Genomic DNA, 25,243 nt, shown 5'->3' with positions numbered 1-25,243 from the left:
ACAGTTCATCCAAAAATGCAAATTCTGTCATCATTTACCCTCATGTCATTTCAAATCGGTTTGACATTCTTCTGCTGAACGCAAAAGATATTTTGAAGAATGTTTGTGAAGAACAGTTTTGCTTACCACTGACTTCTATTGTATGGAGAGAGAAAAAAAGACTGACATTTCTCAAAATATTTATTTTATGTTCTACAGGTTTGGACGGTGTGAGTAAATGATAACAGAATTGTTATGGGGGAACTCCCCGTTTAAACTGTACTGTAATTTGCCCAAAATCATATATTGACAAATCAGCTTCATACCTTTTTTTTTGTGCAGCCTGATTGGACAAGAATTGCAAAGTCTCCAATCTCGTGTGGTACTTCATGTAAGAGGATTGTGATGGTGGTAACAGCACCAACCGCTGGACCAACCAGGAATGACGCTCCAATCGCAAGACCATCCGTGAAATTGTGGGTGAAATCAGCAGCTAGGTTTAGATAACCAGACACTTTAATATCTGTAAATACAAAGAGAAGTTGATTTATTATGTCAGCAAGACAGCAGCACTGACCGATGGAAATAAAACAACTCAAATACAAAGTTTTTTGGACTTGGGTTTCCATACCAGAACTCATCTCTACCGTTTTCTCTACAGGTTTCTTATCGGAGTGAACTTTTTTCTCTTTTTCTCCCTTCTCTCTTTTCTTGTCATCCTCTTCATCACTATCCTTAGCTTTTGGAGCAGCTGAAAACAATACAAGAAAAGATGTTTATGTTTAGGTTTCCACCTTTCAAGAATGTCCTCTCTAAATAAATAAAAATAAGAAATTATATTATTTCAGCACCAGCAGCATTGTTTGTAATGTGACTTTATGTCAACCTAATTTTCTTGACCTGTGTGCCACTCCGCTATGCAACTGGGAACAGTTGCTTCATTGTGAGCATTGATGAAAGCAGTGTTTTGAAATTTTTGCCATCATTGGTCTGGCCTTTACCTCACTTGCACTTTTACTATGCAAAAGAAAAAAAAAATGTTTTGCTAGACCCTGAGTCTTTATTGAGTGTGCAGAAACAGATCAATCTATTTTTTATGGACTTTAAATCCCATAGAAGCTCTGTGAATACAGCAGCCTAAAGAGACAAAACACATTCTCCCTGTTATGGTGCACTTATTATTTCGGCAAGAGAATTTGTTTGGTTCTTCCGCCCACTGCCATTTTTAATCGGTCAGTCCGGCAGCTCTCCGAAAGTAGAAAACATTTAATCAAAGATAGCCAGCAGGTAAGTCAACCCTGATTAAAACAGTTGTTTTAGAGAAATGCTGCATTAAGAACATATGTTCAGTGCTTTTAAATGCATATGTAGTCTGATTAATTCAAGACTCTTACCATGAGAGTGAGAGTGTGAGTGTCCTCCCTTCAAAAGACGAACAAATTTCTCAACCACTAGAAACGCAACAATGCCACCCAGCACCCACAGACCAACTGACATCATGTGACCATGGGCATCACCTGTGACAGAAATGAAGCATTTATTGACATTGCATTAAAAAAAATAACATCTTTTAATAAATTATATTCTTGTTTTTAATTTGACCAGATTATAAACCCTGTAGAAAAAAAGCAGAAGTAGAAAAACACCAATTTCAATAACTGAACAATGACCCACCATGGGAGTGACCATGTGACTCCTCACTACCGTGTGAGTGAACATGTGACTCCTCGCTGCCGTGTGATTGACCATGATGAGAATGAGGTTCTGTGTTGAGATAAAATCAAAAGGTGAAGGTCAGGCTGGTTAGCATGGGCCAGTTATTCAATAGTTTTTTTAACTACACCATGTAGCTGCAAAAAGCAACCATTCAACAGTAGCTGTGACTTCTGATAATTCTTGTTATTATAGACCAGTGTTTCTCAACTGGTTGGTTAAGACCAAAAAGTGAGTTGCAAGAACGTTTTGAGTGGGTAACAACAACAACATAATTCACCCATCAGATTAAAAAAGGTTACAGAGAAAAGTACTGCACCATGGTACAACCGTATTCAGGGATGCAAACACATGTAAGGTCAAAAAAGAGAGGTAATCGAAGCCCTCGCCCCGCGGAAAATATCCAGATACTTACATTGCCACCAACCCCTGCCATAGGCACAAAGTAAAATTCAATTCTGAAAATCAAAATACACCAACACTAATTTGGAATAAATTACAATTTCATTTTTATTCCGAAACAAACTCTTATTGAACTATCTAGTCTCTAAAACAGTGGTTTACTGAAAAAATTGTGTCTGACCTTAAATTAATTCAATTATAATAAAAGTTTCTTAAGGACAATGCTGTAAACTATATAGGGAGCCCTTACTTGCACATTATTATTTTAATATTAAAGGTAAACAACAGAGCCCAAACTATGAGCCTAGATTCAGCTGATATTCATGTTTACTTAACACTCAATAGTGGTGTAACGGATCACAAAACTCACGTTTTGGATCGCACTACGGATTATGAGTCACGGATCGGATCATTTGTCGGATCAGAATAAAAGGAGAAGGAGACCATTTTTATTTGCTTTCCATTTATTACATGACAACTTTTGGTGTTAACATAACCTATATGGTTTATAGGTTAACAAGGAACTTTTGGTGTTAACAAAAATAAAAAATAAATAACCATCTGAATAAATCAAATTTTACTCAGTTGGTAAAGTGTAACATGTAAATAACAACCTGAGACGTCGCATTGATTCATGTTTGTTTTAATGCGGATGCGCTGTCACTTTAATTCAGCGCCAGCACATCAAAAAATAGACTCTGTGCGGAAACGATAGCAGCACAGCTATATGGCTACGCACTCCAGGAATGCACTGGCGGACCGAAGCCGCGTGCAGTGTGAAAGCTGTATCCGTTAACATGGGTATGGAAAAAATACGCAACCCATACGCAGGTGCCATGCTCGATGTATGCGCCACTTTCATACGGCTTTCTCGTGCCACAGAGCCTACATACTGTTACAGTTTTGTCCACCACCCTTCTTCCGTCATCATTATATTTTACGGGGAAGCCAAAATGCTCCCATACATGCGATTTGAATGATGCGGGAGGCTTTTCAAGTTCTTCTACTTCTCCGCTAGCCACTGTTGACTGATTAACATGCTCTGTTCGTGAACACATGGTGTTTCTCTGAAACTCAGCATCAAGTTTAAAGGAATGACATAATTTAAAAAGCAATATCGGCAGAAAAACAGTTTTTTAGTCTGTGATCGCAAAACAATTCAGATTAATCCACAAATTAAAAAAAATGAGCAATAAATCCGCGGGTCACGTGCGTGCCGAACCGTGGGTCGTGATCCGTATGGATCACGGATCAACTACGATCCGTTACACCCCTAACACTCAAATAACACTGTGTGCAAACATGTAAACTTCACATAAGGCAGTTTTTGCATTAACGTCTAAATCTAATTATAAAATTAGGTTCTCTCCAATTCGTTGTTGAAATATAATCATTTATACACAGTGGCTGTCATTTTCATGACAGATTTATCTAAACATACATTAAATAATCAAGACATCACTAAGAGGTTAAGTAGAATATTTATATATTTATATATACACTCACCTAAAGGATTATTAGGAACACCATACTAATACTGTGTTTGACCCCCTTTCGCCTTCAGAACTGCCTTAATTCTACATGGCATTGATTCAACAAGGTACTGAAAGCATTCTTTAGAAATGTTGGCCCATATTGATAGGATAGCATCTTGCAGTTGATGGAGATTTGTGGGATGCACATTCAGGGCACGAAGCTCCTGTTCCACCACATCCCAAAGATGCTCTATTGGGTTGAGATCTGGTGACTGTGGGGGCCATTTTAGTACAGTGAACTCATTGTCATGTTCAAGAAACCAATTTGAAATGATTCGAGCTTTGTGACATGGTCCATTATCCTGCTTGAAGTAGCCATCAGAGGATGGGTACATGGTGGTCATAAAGGGATGGACATGGTCAGAAACAATGCTCTGGTAGGCCGTGGCATTTAAACGATGCCCAATTGGCACTAAGGGGCCTAAAGTGTGCCAAGAAAACATCCCCCACACCATTACACCACCACCACCAGCCTGCACAGTGGTAACAAGGCATGATGGATCCATGTTCTCATTCTGTTTACGCCAAATTCTGATTCTCAGCAGAAATCGAGACTCATCAGACCAAGCAACATTTTTCCAGTCTTCAACTGTCCAATTTTGGTGAGCTCATGGCAATTGTAGCCTCTTTTTCCTATTTGTAGTGGAGATGAGTGGTACCCGGTGGGGTCTTCTGCTGTTGTAGCCCATCCGCCTCAAGGTTGTGCGTGTTGTGGCTCCACAAATGCTTTGCTGCATACCTCGGTTGTAATGAGTGGTTATTTCAGTCAAAGTTGCTCTTCTTGAATCAGTCGGCCCATTCTCCTCTGACCTCTAGCATCAACAAGGCATTTTCGCCCACAGGACTGCCGCATACTGGATGTTTTTCCCTTTTCACACCATTCTTTGTAAACCCTAGAAATGGTTGTGCGTGAAAATCCCAGTAACTGAGCAGATTATTAAATACTAAGACCGGGCCGTCTGGCACCAACAACCAAGTCACGCTCAAAATTGCTTAAAAATCCCCTTTCTTTTCCATTCTGACATTCAGTTTGGTGTTCAGGAGATTGTCTTGACCAGGACCACACCCCTAAATGCATTGAAGCAACTGCCATGTGATCGTTGATTAGATAAATGCATTAATGAGAAATTGAATAATATATATATCCATAGTTTACAACATTAGTTCAGAAATTAGTTTTCCTTGAGAAAATGTTCCATGTATTATACCTGATACATATCCAAAATAATCGATATTGAATTTAATCGAATGCTTGTGAATCAAAATCGAATCATATACACAGAGTTTTTTTTTTTTAGGAATTTGGTCCCATAGCTCCATTATAGATCATCTTGGATAAAATATGATTTTATGATTTTAAACATCTCAAAATACACCAATATGCCAATATATTTATACACTCCAGTATAGCTACAGAACTAAGACAATGGTTAATGTTAATGTCAAAGTAGCATAAAGCATATTCTTTGCAGAATGTGCTTTTATAGATCAGTTTATATGACAGGATGTTATGGTTACATGATTGCACAAATTGCGCTGTTACGTCCAGAGCCGTAAGGTTAGTAGGAAGGGGAGTTCCACTTTGTTTTGCATTACCTCTTTTCTCCTGGCTATAGCCTGTTGTATTTTGTTTTTCTTTCTTTTGTAACATAGTTAGTTGATTGATATAGGAGTTAGCTTTGTTATGTTTGTTATTTTGGCCTTGCCCCCTTCTGAAGCTGATACCCCATTTATTTTTTTTGTTGAATTATGTTAATAAACTACTCTCTTTTGTTGCAATTGACTGGTTGTTGGATATTGTAGCCATTCTGGGCCTGGAGACAGTTTCCTCTGCTGTTGCACATTAATTTACCACCAACCATATATTTCTGTTGCGATTCTCCCCTAGACCAACTGGATCCGTAACTCACCCAGCGCATGAGGAATAAGATGAAGGAACGCATCTCCAAGCAAACCACCAGATGCGAAACTCAAGAGCACTTTGAGTAGTTTCTGGTGCTGGTCCGTGTTTGACTGCACTGGAATGAGGAAGAGGATGAGGAAGGGTGCAGCACTGATGAGCAGGGTGGCTCCAATTGCCTAAAAACAGAAAAAGAACAATGACTAAAAGCCATGGTTGGTTGCTAGGTCACAGACCCTTGGAGGTTAAAAAGGTATTGCAGAAGCAGGTCTGCAGACTGCTAGATAATGCAGAAAAAAAATGTCTTTGAAAAACACAGCATATTAATGCCCGTATTTAAAAAAGAAAAAAAAAAGAAGCATGATGACAATACATTCAGTGGCACATTGAATCTATGACATGCTAAAGAGTGTAAAGGTAGTGTATTAAAGAAAGTTAGCACTAGTTTACCATAATGTTTTTTAATGAAATCGGTTGATAACCCTTTTGCTGTATAGCAAAAGAGTGTGAATATGATAGAACATCTGTACTGGCCAATATTATGAGTATTTTAATATTCAGAATACGGTGATATTGGAAGCAAATTATTGTCTTCAATTTTAAATGGTCCACCAGTCTATAATCTGATTACATGAGCTATGTAAAATAGCCTGATATAAAATAGCTGATATATGCACACATATTACAATGACAAGATACTTCAATGTGCATCTATATAACTACTTAAAATAAATAGTATTTATAGGGGTGTGAGAAAATATTGATACATGTGAATAATGCAATATTATGTTTGAAGATACTGTATCGATTAAGGCTGGGCGATAAAACGCTAACGACATGTATCGCGATAGACACGTAATCGATATCAATAAAAAAAGCGTTCGATCATTTATTTTTCTTCGTCGGAAGAAACCAGAGGTTGCAAAGCACTCTCTGGTAACCAAGCAACGTAGGGAGTGACAGGCTAACAGCCAATCATTTAACTGTATCAAATTTGGTTGCGCCATATTGTTGTCTCGTGTTGGATTCATTCTTCAGTAAACAGAACCGGTGTGGAGTGATAAGTGGAAAATGAGTGCCGCAGCGAGCGAGGAAATTGTAAATAAAACAGGAAAACAAGTCAGCTCACCAGTATGGCAGTTTTTTGGATTGTATAAGTCTGACTGTAGTCAGACCAATGTCGTCTGCAAGACTGGCGTCCCCACCAAGACTGGTAATACCACAAACTTTCACCTTAAGCCTTGTGTATACTTTCGTCTGGCTCCACAGCGCGAGCCTCCGCTGACAGTACGCGCGCCTCGTTCATTTGGGGACGCGTTTATACTCGACGCGCTCGCCGTTGTGCTATTCTTGACTTTGGCTGAATCTGAAATCGCCCCCTAAACCGTCAACCACTGTTCCCTTCTTTAGTCCACTAATACAGTTCACTTGAAGGAGTGAATGAAGACAAGAGAACGAATTTGGACAGCCGCTGTGTGTACATTGTCTGTACACTCGTTATTGCGGTGCAAAGTGGGATAGAATGAGTGAACTCAATAACGTCATCTATGGTTTCGGACACCACTACAAATGGCTGTCCCCTCAAATAGCGCCCTATTTAAGGGTATAGGGGGCAATTTCAGATTCAGCCTTTAAAAACTACATGGAGAGGTACTCTGCATCAGTGCCTTATGACAAAGCATCTAAACGGTAACAGTTACAATGAAATAACGGAGGCACTGCACCTTAATGTCAAGAGATAATTGTTACGTTTTCATTGATTTTAGACTTGTGTTTATATTTTATTATTATTTGAGAGTTTTCCATGGTTGTGTTGACATTTCTGCCTTTATAACTGAGGGGATTATAATCAGAGGAAGGTTAAGTTTAAAATAAAAATGTTTAAATGTAAAATATTTTTCTCCTGGTCCTTATTTTAAATGGGTCATAAAACATATCAATAATTATCGATATCGACCGATATGAAACTTATATCGTGATACAGTTTTCAGCCATATCGCCCAGCCCTAGCCAGAGGCACAGCTACAGGTTGGCCTGGGTTGGGCCATGACAGCTTGCCCAACATGTCAGAGCTATGAAAATACATTGTTTTTTAATAAAACTATTTACTTAACATTTATCAATTCTTCAATAACTATTTTAAATGTGATTTGTTTTCTTATGCATTAGAACTCTATCCGAATATTATACAAGGCTGCCAACTTTCATGTTTAAGCCACATGTACATTTTCTAATGAAGTGAAAGAAAAAAAATAGCAGAGCAAAGATGAGACCGACAAAGTACCGACATACAAAACAGAACAGGTTACTTTTGATATGAAAAAGTCTCAGCTTTCAAATTGTAAGTTCAAACTGGTTTAGTTTGGGATTAGTGACTTCACAGGTGACCAAGCTTGCATGTAAAATGTAGGGCTGCACAATATATCGAATTATCGCATATGTACATATCGCGAAATGCAATTCGCAATGACACGCAATATCTGAATGATTTTAATAGGCTACTTCAACATTGTGAAAAGTGTACTTTTTAGGTCGACGCATATAGCAGAGAATAGACTGGGCACACGACTGTTTATGTGACTTGCTTGACGTTAAAGAGTGTTATTAAACGCAATAACTTGCGAAAAAAAAACTCCTTGCTGTCTGACATACAGACCGAAACGTGCACACAAGCCGCCTCTCTGAAAGATATTTACAATATACAATATTTACATGTGCCAAAATGTAGAACACTTGGACAAACAAACAAACTGATGGCCAACATTACAATCCATTCTGATTAACTCCTGTATTTACATTCATATGTCTGTGAGCCTGCATGCATGTTCGTGCGTGCGTGTGCGTGTGTGTGTGTGTGTGTGCGCATGTCATTGTGTCTAGGGTTGGGGAAGGAAGCATACGATAAAAATAGTATCATAGTATCAACAGAGTATAGTAATAGTATAGTAATAGTATCATAGTATCCACACACATGAGTAAGGAAAAAATAAATAAATAAATAATAATAATAAATAAATAAATAAATAGAAAAACATAAAGACTAATAATAACAATAATAATAATAATAATAATAATAGAGAACAAATGTTATTAGCAACAATAATAACTATAATAATATTAATCAATGATGATAATAATAATAATAATAATAATAATAGCAATAAAAAAATAAATAATAATAAATAAATAAAGAAGTAATAATGATTTCATCCAAACTGGGAGGGGTGGAGTACAACGAAGAGGGCAAGTACAAATAATAATATTGATAATGTTAGTATTGAATTATCAACTAATAAATGTTTAATAATTTGGGGGGGCCTCCAATCCCACCATAGCTACGACATCTCAGCACTTAACCCCCCCCCTCATCTCCCCGAACATCAGCCATCCCCGGCCACTATCCACATGCCACACTTATATATCTATTTATTTACTATCTAACTAATTATGTTTTTAATGTGCAGATGTGTATGTGTCTTAGCTAGTTTGAGATGCATTAAAAAAGTGAGACGTGTAGTGCAGCCCAGGTCAGGGACCCGGCCCACCCACACGGCCCACTTGCCCTGTATGTTGTTTTTTTTTCCTGTTTTTTTTTATCATATTTATGTCTCAGCTACTTTGTGATGCATTAAAACAGTGAGACGTATGCTGCAGCCTGGGCCAGAGACCCAGCCCACCCACACGGCACACCCACACGGCACACCCTGTATATGTGTGTATTTATCTATTTATTATTATATATCTATTTTTTTTTCTTTCATTATTATTATTATTTTTTTTTCCCCTTTTCCTTTCTTTTTCCTTCCTCCCCCTTTCTCTCTCTCCTCTCTCTCCTTTAAGTGAGGCATGTAAGTCAGAACCAACCAGGGCAAGTGGCAGTGGAAGCGATAACTCAGGGAGACGGCGGGGAGACACAAGGCCCACCCTACATTCACCCACCCGTATTACAACTGCACCCCACCAGATACAGACCTGGATGTCACAATACATACACACACATACATACACACACATACAAAACATACCATATACATGCCCGTAGATTAACCTATTCTTAAACCCTTTTTCAGTGTTCTCATCGATGTTGTCCTCCACCCCTTCCCAAAACTCAATGGTTAATATTCAAATTAAGTTCAAATAGTAGTGTAGGTGGAGATATGTTGTTGTGATTGGTCTCAATGACAAGCTGAGCCATATCGCATTAATTCCGTGATAATTAATGCGATATGGCTCAGCTTGTCAGTGAACTACGGCTCTGTGTAGTAAATGCCCCTCCATCTGAAAGCAGGTGATGGCAATTTACTACTAATCAAGGAACCGGCTTTACTGACGAGATACGCATAACAATGTCATGCGATATATCGCCCAGCCCTACATACTACCACAACAAAATCAACAACTGCTCTGACTCTTGTGTACTTTTCAAAACATTCTCTTCGCTCCTTTGTCCTCTTCCTCCCCCCCCTTCATCAACTTTTACAGCTAATGACTTTGCATCATTTTTCCCAAACAAAACTTCCTCCATCAGCAGCCAATTCTCCACACCAAAAACCGACACGCACATCTCAACAACCATCACACACACGCTCCCCTCCTTCTCTCTGCTCTCCGAAGCAGATGTCTCCAAACTCATCCTTTCCAATCATCCCACTACCTGTCCGCTTGATCCTATCCCAACCCACCTCCTTCAGGCCATTTCTTCTTCTGTTACTCCTGCACTCACTCGGCCACTGCTTAAGAAACCCTCTCTGAACCCAGCACTTTTAAAAAACTACAGACCGGTATCCCTTCTGCCTTTCATTGCAAAGACACTTGAGCGAGTTGTGTTTAACCAGCTCTCTACGTTTCTTGAACAGAACAACCTCCTGGACATTGTGGGATTACAAATTTAAGAAAGTACATTGCATTTAGCATTTGAGGTAAAAATTATGATATCATATGAATTAGTCTGCTCTGCAAATCTTCCAGGCCAGTTTCCTGTTCTCTTCATTGTAAGTAAAATGAGCACCATTTGTCTTTAATGGCTCTTGGAGCCCCCGAGTGATTGAATTATAATCTATGCATTTGAATAACACTTATGCTGATTGAATCTGGACGGGTGACACCGTTATGTCTGAGGTGTGTCCTTTTACCTATATAATTACCTACATAACATATGCATTCCTTTGTTTGAATGTCTCCTCCCCTGCTGTATAATCCCTCCCCCTAAAATGTAGATAAAACACAATGTACAACTTCTTTAGTTAGACTGTTTTCGGACGACCTGCAGCACAGAGAGTTCTCATTAAAAGAATAACTTCTGTTTGAACGCGATCCCGAAGTCTCCTGGTCTTCACTTCTGAGTTTCCTACACTTTAGAAGATAAAAGTTCACAACAGATGGTGCCGTGTGACCCGGATAGAGTTCACAACAGATGGTGCCCTGTGACCCGGATAGAGTTCCAGCTTCCTCACCTGAAATCCAGATTGAAACTTCAAGCTCAAAGATAAAGATCTGCCTACGTTCCAGACTGAATCCAGATTGAAACTTCAAGCACAAAGATCTGCTTTCCAGACTGCATCTTTTGGAATCCAGCAGAAACTTCCAGCTGAACAAAGATTTCCAGACCGAATTTCTCTCTCAACCAAAGGTTGTGGTGAGTGCTGCTCTCTAATCCAAAAGAACCTAAGACCAGTAAAAATTTTGTATCCTCTGTGCCGCCAGAGAAGAGTTATCAGACAGCTGTAGGGTCTGGTTAACTAAGTTACCCTCTAAAAATAGTTTGTTTTAGAGATGAGTTACCCTCTGTTTTCAAGCAGGGAAGTTGTTTGCCTCTTCATAGAGAAGGTTAGCATAACGTGCTAAAAAGTTGTTTGCCTCTTCATAGAGAAGGTTAGCATAACGTGCTAATAATTGTTTTGCCTCTGTTTTAGGCAGGGAAGATTAGCATTTAGTTAATATTTGTGTTGTCCTCTGTTTTTGCCAAAGAAAGTTAACAATAGTTGAGCTGTGTTAACAAGTTTGTTGATCAGAGAAGTCAGTGTTTGTGAGTGTGTGGTAAAAAAAATTATTCAAAAATGTGTAGAAAGAATGCTAGACTGACCCCCACAACTGAAAAAGATGGTCTCGCAGCTCCTTTGTGGACAGACAGTAATTTCAAATCACAGTTAGGAGTGCAGATGGATTTAATTGTCACAGAGAAAGTTAAGCAAGAACTAACACAGAAATATGAGATCCATCCAGACAAGACTTGGTCGATTGATGAATGTAAAAAAGTTTTAGGAGCATGTATTCGCAAGAACAATGTGAAAGGCATTATTTGTTGTCACAGATAATTTAGTTTAGCGCTAGCTAGACAACAGTCTCAGAACATCTCAGAGCTAGAGAAACAGAACAAAGAACTCTGTGCTAGAGTAGCATCTTTGACTAAGGAATTGAACCTCAACAAAGCTGCAGAGAAAACTGATGTGAATGAAGTTAGTCAGCCTGATAACAATTATCCTGACTTGCAAGCTTTCTTTGAAACAGATGTAGCCATTCAATCAGTATCTGATGTGCCTGTTGATTCAGTCAAAGTATGTGGCGCTAGGAGAAGGTCAGGAATTGAGGTAATTGAAAGTATTCCTGATAATTCTGTTGTCCAAGTTCAAACTGCCAAATTGCTAGGACCTAGAGATATCGAAAGATTATCCCAGAGCTTGCCCTCAGCACGTACATATTTTTCTGAATTTAGAAGAGATGCTGATGTTAAGGCAAAAGTGAGAGTAGCAGCAGCTATGTTTAGCACAAGGAATTCAGACAACAGATTGCCGAAGAAAAAAGGCAAATGCCACTACTGTGGAAAATTAGGACATTGGGAGAAAGTGTGTAGGAAGAAGTTGCAAGATACAAAAAGAAATGTTATGCATAATTCTGCTCCTTCTCAGCCTGCTTACTCATGTGTCACACTGCAAAGTTGTTCCTCCACCTACAGGGATAGGATAGGACACGGACCAGTGAGGAGCCCAGGGAAGAACCGAATGCAATAAGCTTTGGGGGCCAACCCTGCGGTGAAAACTTCCTTATAGGCCTTTCCCCATCCACTAGTCCATCCTTTCCTCACTGTTATTTAGGTGTCACAGGAATTAAGAAATAGGGAAAGAAGAAACAACAATAGCAGACTCAGATTGAACAGATGAGACAACCCTAACGTTTGCTGTATTTTAGAACAAATACTGCTCTGTTGTCTTTTGTTTCTTTTCTTAATCTGTGCAGATACCACTTGAAGGCTGTCCCCAGACCCATACACACGCACTCTCACCTACGTATGAAGCCACAATCTCTGAAGGACAACTAGACCCACTACAGAGTCAACTGTCAAGAAGAAAAAAATTAATTAAAAAAATACACAACGCAGAGAATCACCTACGGGACCTTCAGTCTTCCATCAACATGATCAAGATTGCCTTGCTACTACTCATCATGGACATCGCACAAAGTGTAGACTCCAGAAACAACATATTCTTAGAGCTGATGAATATGTCAAGAAACACCTTGTTTGCTGGAAAGAACGTTTGCATGCCACACCTGCCTTCAGTAGGAGCAGGAATCCCATGGGTGGCACATGATGGGAGGAACGTCTGTATATAACATTCGGCCCAGCCAATTCAATGGCAGGTGCACCCTGGTTGCAACATAATTCAGCTCCTACCACCAACAAAGATGATGGCTGCATTCAATGACTCACTTATGCACAAACATGGTGGTCAAGTACTCTTGAACAAAATCCAACAAGACATTCTTGATCTTTCAGCAAAATTACATCAGATGACTGAAGATAATTCTTCATGGTTCGGAAACCTGTAAGGTCAACAAAGGACTCACAAGGACTGTTCCAACCACAAAAGAATATTACCCGTAATGAACTACACGGACCCTAGTGGCATGTTTGTTTCTGTGTCAACATGTCATTCGTCACTACAGACAATCAACACAGAAACAGTGATATGTGCCTGTAGGGATGAAACGGTATGGAAATTTAACATCACGATTATAGTGACCCAAATTATCACGGTTATCAATATTATCACGGTTTTGTTCAAACGAGATGAAAGTGTTAAAAAAGAACAGATGCACACACGTAAAACATTTCAACAAGTTTTATATTTGAAATTCAACAAACAACAAATAACTAAAGCAACTCTAAGCACTTTTTTAAGATAGATTATGTGGGATTTATTTCCTTAATGGCCGTCGTCAATAGCAACGCATAACGCATAAATAATAATAATTTGTCGTACATATAATCTCTAATATTATCTCTGTAAATATATTCTCAAGAAATATTCCCATCGGTGTTCAGCTATGATGCATTTAAATAAAGCTTATTTTGTGTTAGAGCCCAAACAGTATCCAAGTGAAATAATGCATATCCATATTTCCATATGATTTGACAGTTTATTTGATTAAATATCAAAATGTGTGCATCATACCTGACACCTAGATGAACACTTTACAGTCAGTTTTATGACTCATTCTCTTCAAATGCTATTGAAGTTTGAAACGTGTATAACGTTACCAATGTTGTATGTAACTTTAGAGACGGTCCCTAAATTTGCCTGCGTTATGCCAGTCATATCAGATGCGCTGTGGTTCTGCTGTGTTTTTTTAAACCATTTTCGCTGCTGAAATAGAACAAAAACAGTCAACCTCTGTTTGATGAGAGAATCTCTTGCGTACATCGCACATTTATCTCTGCTTTGAGTGTAATGTTAGATTTCAGCGATTGACAGCGGCGCGCGCTCTGAACATAACTCCGCTAATCTGAACGCCTCTGATTATGAGACATTGCATTCATAAACTCAATAGAAACACGTGTTTATAATGCGCAACGCGATTATAACAGATGGCTTTTGAGAAGACTATTATAAGCAACAGCCAGAGTAACTAGTGTGCAGCCGAAATAACGTTACACCTGCAAATGGTGGTTGTTAATGTCAAGCCCTGATTATTATCCCTTAAATGTCACCCTAGTCTTGATTGAATTTGTTCGTTCGCTTCACATTATAATTTGCCAGACGTAGTTTTGGTATTGAGGTCAAAGTCCACTTGCCTTGCGTTCGTAGTTTTGAAGTGTTTTCCCCATTACAGTGACTTTCTTCTGGCATGTTCTGCAGACAAGGTGACCATCTTAGATTAAGTTTCCCTCAGGACTTTTGTAAAAGCCAAAATATCACAACACCTCAGATTTGGTCCTTTTAGAGGGCAGAACAATCCCCCGAGTGCTGTCACTGCCTTCTGACATTTCTTCTCATTCAGAAAACAGCGCTGCGTCTGCGCCGGACTGACGCTGACTGGACAAGACTTACCGCGAGTTTTCACAACCGTGATAATCACACGCGGTTTTAATGATAATAAAATTTTTAATGATATTACTAACCGTCACTACATTTTATCGTGGTTTATCGTGACACCGGTAATCGTTTCATCCCTATGTGCCTGTAACTTTTTCCAAGTTACATGACTAGAAGATGGGGCTTATGTTAACAAACATAAACTACAGAATGGACTGATGAAGGTTTACATTTGTATTATGTGAGAGTTATTAAAACTCTCAAAGGGGGAATTGTGGGATTACAAATTTAAGAAAGTACATTGCATTTAGCATTTGAGGTAAAAATTATGATATCAGATGAATTAGTCTGCTATGCAAATCTCCCAGGCCAGTTTCCTGTTCTCTTCATTGTAAGTAAAATGAGCACCATTTGTATTAAATGGCTCTTGGAGCCCCCGAGTGATTGAATTATCATCTATGCATTTGAATGACACAGTTATGCTGATTGAATCTGGACGGGTGACACCGTTATGTCTGAGGTGTGTCCTTTTACCTATACAATTACCTACACAACATATGCATTCCTTTGTTTGAATGTCTCCTCCCCTGCTGTATAATCCCTCCCCCTAAAATGTAGATAAAATACAATGTACTACTTCTTTAGTTAGTCCCCTGGTTTTCACTTCTGAGTTTCCTACACTTTAGAAGATAAAAGTTCACAACAACATCAACCAATCCGGCTTCAAAAGCGGCCACTCAACTGAGACTGCCCTGCTCTCGATTACGGAGGCACTGAGACGGGCAAGAGCAGCTTCCAAATCCACAGTACTTATCTTTCTGGATTTGTCTGCTGCTTTTGACACAGTTAACCACCAGATCCTCCTGTCAACTCTCATGAAGATGGGCATCTCAGGAACTGCTCTCCAGTGGTTCAAGTCTTACCTCTCAGGTAGGTCCTTCAGGGTGTCATGGAGAGATGAAGTGTCTAAGTCACATCATCTAGCTACTGGAGTTCCCCAGGGCTCAGTGCTTGGACCACTTCTCTTCTCCATCTACATGTCATCACTAGGATCTGTCATTCAGAAACATGGCTTTTCCTATCACTGCTATGCCGACGACACTTAACTCTACTTCTCTTTCAACCAGATGATCCCACGGTTGGGGTTCTAATCACTGCCTGTCTAACAGACATTTCTGCCTGGATGAAGGAACATCACCTGCAACTCAACCTTGCAAAGACTGAACTGCTTTAGGCCTCAGCCAACCCAGCACTTCACCACAATCTCTCCATTCAGCTAAGATCATAAACCATAACTCCATACAGGACAGCCAGGAACCTTGGAGTTGTGATTGATGATCAGCTAAAATTCACTGACCACATCACAGCAACAACCCGGTCCTGCAGATTTGCATTATACAACATTAGGAAGATTAGACCCTTCCTATCAGAGCAGGCCACACAACTCCTGGTCCAAGCTCTTGTTCTCTCCAGACTGGACTACTGTAATGCTCTTCTAGCGGGCCTTCCGGCATGTACTATCAAACCCTTGCAACTGATCCAGAATGCAGCGGCGAGGGTAGTCTTTAACGAGCCGAAGAGAGCGCACGTCACGCCTCTCTTCATCAGTCTGCACTGGCTGCCAATAACCGCTCGCATCAAATTCAAAAAATATCTGTCCTGTGTGTTCTGAGCTAGATTAACTGAGACTTGTTACAGCACTTGCATATTGTTTCCCTTGACTGTTCTAGTTGCTTCTATTGCTCTCATTTGTAAGTCGCTTTGGATAAAAGCGTCTGCTAAATGACTAAATGTAAATGTAAATGAATGCATGTCAATAAGATCCGTGCATTAGGTCTTAAAGTGACAGCCTGCTAATACAGTAAGGCCCAATCCCAATTCTATTTTATACCCCTTCGCCTTCCCCTACCCCTACCTGTTCCCCTTGCCCCTTGAAACAGAGTGCCAAGGTGTAGGGGTGAAAATATTCCCCTAAGAAATGGGACACCACTACTATACCATTACACGTCATACCCCGTTTAATTTATTATAATGTCCTGTGACATTTAACCAGTATGAACAGCAATGAAGTGCGTAGGCTATATCTCACAGAAATCAGGCGCGAGCACGTTTAACAAATTACTCACTCCCAACAAAGTTTTGCGCCATATTTGGACTTAATAAAATGCAGCTCGTTTTCAGTTCAAAAACATATGAGCCAGAGTTTCCTAAGATGATACAGAATGATACAGAACATACAAGACTGTGAAGCCGCTTTTCCATTGGACCAAACTGTTCTCTTTGTTTATTAACCGTTCCATTCCGTGCTTATCCGAGCCGACCGGTACGGATATGGTTTAGTTTTCTACTGTGGTGCTGCGATAATGTTCATTGGTTATACTTCAAGTCAGTCGTTGCCTTGGTAACGCGAGAGTTTACAGACGATATGTGATGTAAATATCGACTGCGTTATGAAGGATGACCAGATATATTTTTAAACTATTATTAATATGTGTTCAAATCACCCAAATAGTGCGTTTAGCAAGCTACGGAGAAACAGGCAGCCAGGCGACACACAAGTGATCGAGCCCGAGTGGCAACACACACACATTCTATGCAGCATGGTAGTCGGTGGAGTGAAACTCCTCATACCCCTTCGTTCAAAGTGTGGTCATGAAAAATCTTCGTTTGAAGGGCTATCTGGCCCTTCCCCTTACCCCTACCACTCTAGCCAAAAAAGAATCGAGACACCCCTACCCCTTCACGTGAATGCGCAAAACGAAGGGGTAGGGGAAAGAAAAGGGCTAAGGGGTAGAAATGGGATAGGGCCTAAACCTGCTGCTGTCTGTCAAACAACAAAAGAAAAAGAGAAAATCACTCATAAATAACCTTTGTAGCTTTATTATGTATCAGTGTATATTTAATTAATGTGAAGACTACAGTTTTTAGTTCTTATTTTTAATAAAGATAAATTAAAATAACAAAAATAATCGTCCACCCCTAGTTCAGGTGTCTTTGTTTACCTGGATGTTCTTGATGTTAAGTTTTAGGTTGATATAACTAAATATTACCAAGTCAATGAGTTTTTGGTATCTAAATATTGGCATACATTTTTTGTTGTTGTTAAAACTATATTGTTAGATTTGTGACATTCATTTTTGCTAAAACATTGCTGGTCACTATCAGAAGTTGTAGCGATGCTTTCTTTTCCCAGAAAGAATGTGAAACGCATGAATGGTATCATTCTCAGTTTTTATTTTTTTTTAAATATAAATATATAATTTAAGTTGATTTTACACACTTAACCCCCTTGAGTCGGCGGATGTCCAATCGCTTTTTTTCTTATCAGTGCCAACAGTCGTTTTTTATCATTCAGGCAAGTGTTCTACATTATTATAATCTGTTAAGTTTCTAGTTTTTTTGTGTACAGTCACAATAAAAACAAAATGTTGTGCTTTTTGCAAAATAAAGAAAACAAACATGATGCGCGATCTGCAGCATCTCTCAATGATGTCTAATTGAAATGAGCTAGATGACATCACCGTTCTCTCCGGAGCGGCTGTAAGGCCGAATAAAATTCTGTTGCATTATTTTCCTGTTTAACACTGTGAAGCTGCTTTGAAACAATCTACATTGTAAAAAGCGCTATATAAATGAAGTTGACTTGACTTGACTTGTTGCTCACATATTATGGTAGCCCAGTTTGTGCTGAATACAGTGTAATTACACTTTTGCCATTCATATGTTTATAAGCAACTGAAAAAAGCACAAATGTCAGAGCATGTCAAAACTTCTAAAGGGCCCCAAAATAGCTCAGACTTCTGGGGTTTAAAGCAATATCGTATGGCATTTTGAATATCGCATTATTTCACAAGGTATTGCATATCGCATTTTTCTTCAATATCGCACAGCCCTAGTAAAATGTAAGCCTGCAGAACTCACACTACTGTAAATCCAGGGCTCAAGACTGAGACCAAATGGTCGCATTTTGCAATAAAAATTTCAGAGTGTGCAACTGAATTTTACATCCAGTCGCACATGTGCGACTAGTAAATTTGCCTGCTGTCGGTACTGAGGAAATTAAGAAAATACACATACTATTTATAACTGATAGACGTTATATCTGGCAAATTCTATCTTTGCCAGCCGTTTCTATATGAGATAATATTAAACCATTTGTCTGTGATGCATTTTTGCTATTCGCAATCCAGAAGAGAGAGCGAGCGAGCTCTCTCACGTGGAGCTACAGCGAACACAACACGTCCGTCAGCTTAATGAGTGACGATAGCCAAGAGAACTAAACAAAAGTTTAGTCTGCTTAAACTTTAGGGATGTGCTGTGATATTAATCTAATTTTATTTTCGATTTCGGCTTCCAAGAATTATAAAAAGATGAGCTACGGCGTAGGCTGTGTGATGCGCGCGTACCCTACGCTAGGGCTGTGCAATTAATCGAATTTCGATTTCGATTTCGATTTTGCCTCCCAACGATCACCAAAATAGTACAATCGAGAAAAAACGATTATTTTGCCTTGCGTTCTGAATGAAACGCGCATGCGCTCATCCGCCCCTCCCGAAGCCACAAATCTCTCTCAGTTCGGGAATCTCGTGTGCATATCATCCGCTGGAATTTAAAAACTCGGCGCGAGTAAAGATGGCAGAAGGAGGGCAGTTACAGCAGCGTTTGGTGAGCAAAAAAGGCAAAACCAACTCCGTTGTCTGGGAACAGTTTGGCTTCGAGGAATCAGATGACGAGCAGAAACATGCTACGTGCAAGATTTGCTACATGGTAGTGGCTGCAACGCAAGGGAACATCACGAATTTGTTTAACCACTTGAAAATTAAACAGAGTGACCTATGACAATCTAATAAAGAAACAAAAACTGACGAGAGCAGGGGTGCCGTGTAAACGTCCTTTTTTCCCCTCATATTTTTCAAATAATTCTCTCTTTGTAAACTTTGTTCAATGCATGCGAGTGCTGCCGTATGTTTGAATATGACCAGTCGTTTTCACCGTCATCACCCGGGTTTAGTGCCAGAAGACGCGAATGAGAAGCCGCGCGCGCTGTGAGGAAATGTATCTCTGTGCGCTCATCCGTGAGCGCGCACACGTCTCACAGCGCGCAAATATTGAGTTCTCTTTAAAGTCTTGCTCTTGAACGGACAAACTCACACAAAACGTATGTCAACATGTCCATCTTGATGAGTATCCTAGCAGACATAATCTGTATATGCCTTAAGTGAACTTTATACAGTCGATAAAGACGACGCATATCCGATCCGGATTGAATAGCTTTTGTAAGTTTAATAGGATTCATCTTTAATTTATGCACTCAAATATGCAATGTTATTTTACATTTGAGACATTTCTGTACCTGAAAACTAATGTTAGACGTACATGAAAAGCATATCTAGCCGAACCATATTGTTGATCTTATTTATTTGTGATTATCATTTTTACGTGAATACTTTTATACTTTGATTTGAATATATGTTATATTATTTATTTTAATAGTTCAAAAAGTACAACAAATGTTACAATTTCAATTGAATTGTTGAAAGGTGTATTTTTAATAAATACAACACATTCCCAAAGTCATGTGAAATAATCGTGTTACATAATCGTGATTTCAATATTGACCAAAATAATCGTGATTATGATTTTTTCCATAATCGAGCAGCCCTACCCTACGCCGTACCCTGACATGCACCTCTCCAAAAATGTAACAACGCGTCAATTCTACGCGGACCGCAAGCGCCATGATTGGTCTGTCAGAACCTCTCCCGCCTCAGGTCAATAAATAAATATATAAATCTGCGATAGGAGTGTGTGTGTCCAGAAATGGGATGATAGTTTCTTCCTTACGTCTGCTATAACACAATATTTTGTAGTCCAAAGATTCTTTATGTTAGTAAATAAATACATAGATCCGCTGAGTATAGTTCATTTATTTTCTCATTAAAACCAAAGATGTTAATCAGTGATACTGCATATCAAGAAAAGGGACACATTAGGGTACATTTCGTGAATGAAGTCTACGCAACAGCAATCGATTGCTCAAGCCACCGCTACTGAAAACAGCGCCACGAGCTCTGCATGATTTCACAAACGCATTCCAGAGCCAGATCGCCTCTTATTTAACTCTACTAATCAACTAGAGATTCTTAATTTGTATTAGATACAACAACTCAAGCTGCAAGAAAAGCCGCTCATCTCACTGATGATACGCCGACAATGAATGTACACATTCTACACAACAAGCTAGTGCTGGGCGGTATGACCAAAAATGTATATCACGGTATTTTTCTAAATTATATCGGTTTCACGGTATATGACAGTATTTTTTCCCCTATGCATGACAAGGTGTTAATCACATTTTCTTCTGATTAAAGAGGAAATACTGAAGGAGATTGACTAGAATACCCTGTTTTACTGTCATGACGAGTGAATATTGTAGAAAAATTCCACACTAGAGTTAATAGGTCTACAGGTTTACAAAATGATGCTGTGGAGAGACAACAACCAATAAAACACTGACCTGCAACACGCTCAGAATCATACTTACAGACACCTGAATATTAAAAGTTGAGGGCACCTTAAGCATTTTAAAAATCGAACCCTATATAACAACAAACTGCCAAAACGAAGAGAAACGCGGATATTAGCAATACATTTAAGAGGACTCTCTGAACGAATGACACACGTCAGTTTAACACAGAAAGAATAAAGCAGTTACTTTTTGGCTCATTCTTCTTTGAATTCTCAGTTTATTTATTAACTTTAGGGATGCACCGATATGAACATTTTGGCCGATACCGATAACCGATAATTCTTAATATTTAAAAGCCGATAACCGATATATTGGCCGATAAATCTAAATACAAATTTTAATAAACTCTGAGAGCCTGATTACAAAAACAAAAGGCTCACCATTAAAAGCCATGTCCCAAACACTTCAACATAAATCAAACCTATACACTACAGTAGCCTATTTGAACCAGTGTGAGATTCCTTACCTTTTCAAATTAATTTTACACTCCTATGGCCAAATTTTTTTTTTTAACACTTTACAATAAGGTTTAATTTTTGTTAGTATTAGTTAACCAACAATGAATGAACAATACTTCAACAGGATTTATTAATTTTAGTTCATGTTAATCTCAACATATTCAGACCCAAAGTTGTGTCTTTTAACATTAGGTATGAACTGTGAATGGACTGTTACAAAAAACAAACATTTTATTACTAAAAGAAACAAAGGTTATTGCTCTCTGTTTGTTCATGATAGTTAATGCATTAATAAAATGAGACCTTATTTGTAAAATGTTACCAAAAATTATATTGTCTAAAAAATACAAATAATATACCTAAATAATGCAAACAAGTAATTGAACAGCATTACTTAGGCTGCATAATAAAGAATCAGAATGCAAGTGCATGAAATAACCTCCGCACAGACGATAAAGAAATGGTTTTAATCAAACCATATTGTTGATGGAAATGATACGAGAACAATAAAAGTGCTAATTATAAAAAATAATGCTTCTGTGTTTTTGAAAAAAAAAAATATGTTTAATATTACAGTAATAGTAAACATCTGTAATATTAGTCTAGTCTATTAGGAATAATGTTGCTGTTTGAGAGCGCGGTGAAGCTGGAGAGAATGAACGAACAACCATAAACTGAAGCGCTTAGAAGTTTAATTAACAACTAAACGCATCATATATGAGAACAATCAGATATTTATACAAAATAAATATAATATTACAACTTATATTAGCACAAAATCACGCATAGGTGAAGGGTTATAACTCCTGTGGATGCTCTTCCCCTGTTTGAGAGCGTGCTGAAACTTAAGATGATCACCGGTACAGTGAAGCACTGCGGGTTATTGACTTAACGAAACACATCCTATATGACTTTAATCAGATGTTTATACTACAAAAACGTAATATTACGACTTACATATGCTTAAAATGACGCGAATGCACAAGCGAACTTGACTGTGCTGGTCAGAATGCGTTGTTGACGCTTCCCACAACAGCGCGCTGAAAAACAACTAAACCCAGAGAATTCACTACGTTTTATAACAGAAATATTCTCATTGCAGTGTTATGTATAGGACAGTCCCAGTAGTTATTAATGCTGTGCATTTCTGTTTGAAATGCGCGCGCCGGTACAATGAAGTGCTTTACTGCATCGTTAATTAACTCAACCAAACGCATCCTATATGGGATTATATACACAAAATAATAAATATAATATTACAACTTACAATGGCACAAAAGGCTGTGAATGCACAAGCAAACTTGACTGTGCTCGTCATGAAGGTGTCACTCCGTGGGCGCGCGCTGAAGCTAAAGACCGGTACAATGAAGTGCTTTACTGCATCGTTTATTAACTCAACCAAACGCATCCTATATGATATTACATACACAGAATAATAATAAATATAATATTACAACTTACAATGGCACAAAAGGCTGTGAATGCACAAGCGAACTTGACTGTGCTCGTCATGAAGGTGTAACTCTGTGGGCGCGCTCTTCCCTCAACAAACGCGCTGAAACACAACGCTCTTTTACAGCCTATTCTATTCTCATTATCATTTTATGTAGATTATAGAAGACTTGCGCTGCACATGTTGCACATAACTGTATTTTCCTTTTCGAAGTGATTCCAAACATATTTAGAGCAATTCAAACCCATCATGGTGGACAGCGCGTCCCTCTCAGCTGAAGGAAATAATACATTATCTATCGGCTTGACTATATCGGTCAAATTTTCTTATTGGACCGATAACGATAACATCAAAAATAATCATTTATCGGCCGATAACGATATGTTGCCGATATATCGTGCATCCCTAATTAACTTACATCATTGTCTTTTGAATAATCCATTGTGTCAGCGCGTTGGTGATCAGACATACGGTATCAGTGTAATCAGTGCACATTTCATTTTAATAAGACGTGATGAAATATGCGAGCATACACACTTCTGGTTCATGTCTAGGGCACTAGAGTTTATGAAATATGTCCATAAAAAATTTAAACGCGCTCGCTCCGGTCTATATCAGTGCTATATGACCCATGTGGTGAGCGTTGTTAAACTCATCGCAGCGCTCCGTGCAGAAACCGCTCTCTCTCGCGCGCCGCGTGTAGTTTGAATTCTAAACTATAAAGGGCTGAATCCGACACCGCTCCCATAACCTTAAATATAGCATTATTTGGAGGGCACAGCGCTTTGTAGTGATGTCCGAAACCTTAGTGGACGTTATTGAGTGCACTCATTCTATCCCATTGCACCGCAATAACGAGTGTACAGCCGATGTACACACAACGGTTGTCCGACTTCACGCACGTTTTCATTCACTCCTTCAAATAAAGTGATAACGTATGGAATAGTGAATGAGAGTATAGGATACAGCCATAGGCTGTGCAGTAATGCGATCTCAACTGTGCTCTGACTGCTCTTACTACAGTGCATCAATGAAATGGGTCCCCTCTCAAACAATGACGCGCTGCGCCGCGTTCCGAACGTTGTTTAAGCGGCATATACCGGTATTGCGGTATCATCAAAATTCATATCATAAAAAAAATAAATACCGGTATTCGGTATGAACCGGTATACCGCCCAGCACTACAACAAGCTGCTTCTTCTTCGGTTGTTGTCTTGATTACACCATCATGCCCGAGGACAGTGCCTCCTAGCGTCTGCATGTGGAATTGCATATTGACGCGGACAAAAACGCAGAAGTATAAATCAAAACCAACGCATAACTTGTGGCGTAGAGGATACGGCGTAGGTTCGACGCAGAGGCACAAATCAGCCTTAAGTTGCACTTTATATTTCAGGCTTTGTGTGCCTAAACCATCAAATAAACAACAAATAGCCTGTGTCAAAATGACCGGATTGGAGAGTAGTTACTTTAACAGTTTATATCTTAAATGGGCGTAAATAGTTTGGAGACATAGGAGAATGATATTATTAGTTATGCATTCGGTCTTAAAGGGGCAGTGTCTAATAAACCTGCTGACGATTGAGCCATTAATTCGAATCGAACAAAAGGCAAATAGAAAATATTCACATCTCTTGAATGAATAACTTTAGCTTTTATAAGCATTAATCTATCAATACAGTGAAAACTATGCAGTGTTATTTTACATTTCATTACTTTATCAGATTTCTTTGTAGGTTTGTTCTTTTTAAGTAATATTAATGTTAGCAGACCTTCCGAATGCCTGCACACTGGTCCATTTACAAATAGATGTTTTATATTTTTGTTCAAAAAATAGATATTTTACTTTTCAGATTATAAAGCCATGTTAATTATGTTCTTAATTATGTTTTTTTTTTTTTTTTCATTAAAAGAATATATACAGTATAATAAAAAGAACGGATAAGAATACCGTTGAAGTACC

General features: G+C 38.7%; 1 protein-coding gene across 2 annotated transcripts in view; it reads right to left on the bottom strand.

The window, feature by feature from the left end:
• slc39a7 (solute carrier family 39 member 7) overlaps positions 1-25,243 on the bottom strand; it is a 154,486-nt gene that overhangs the window by 2,057 nt on the left and 127,186 nt on the right. For both annotated transcript variants that reach the window (XM_079829960.1, XM_079829961.1), the window contains 5 exons: positions 5,540-5,708; positions 1,654-1,743; positions 1,374-1,496; positions 611-730; positions 306-502 (listed from right to left, as the gene is read on the bottom strand). In XM_079829960.1, coding sequence (XP_079686086.1) covers positions 306-502; positions 611-730; positions 1,374-1,496; positions 1,654-1,743; positions 5,540-5,708 — 699 coding nt within the window. The remainder of the gene's footprint in view (positions 1-305; positions 503-610; positions 731-1,373; positions 1,497-1,653; positions 1,744-5,539; positions 5,709-25,243) is intronic.

This window comes from Gobio gobio, assembly GCF_949357685.1.
Source record: "Gobio gobio genome assembly, chromosome: 11".
NCBI classification, from domain to species: domain Eukaryota; kingdom Metazoa; phylum Chordata; class Actinopteri; order Cypriniformes; family Gobionidae; genus Gobio; species Gobio gobio.
Note: the sequence above shows the minus strand (reverse complement) of the source record. Positions and strands in the feature narration are given on the sequence as shown.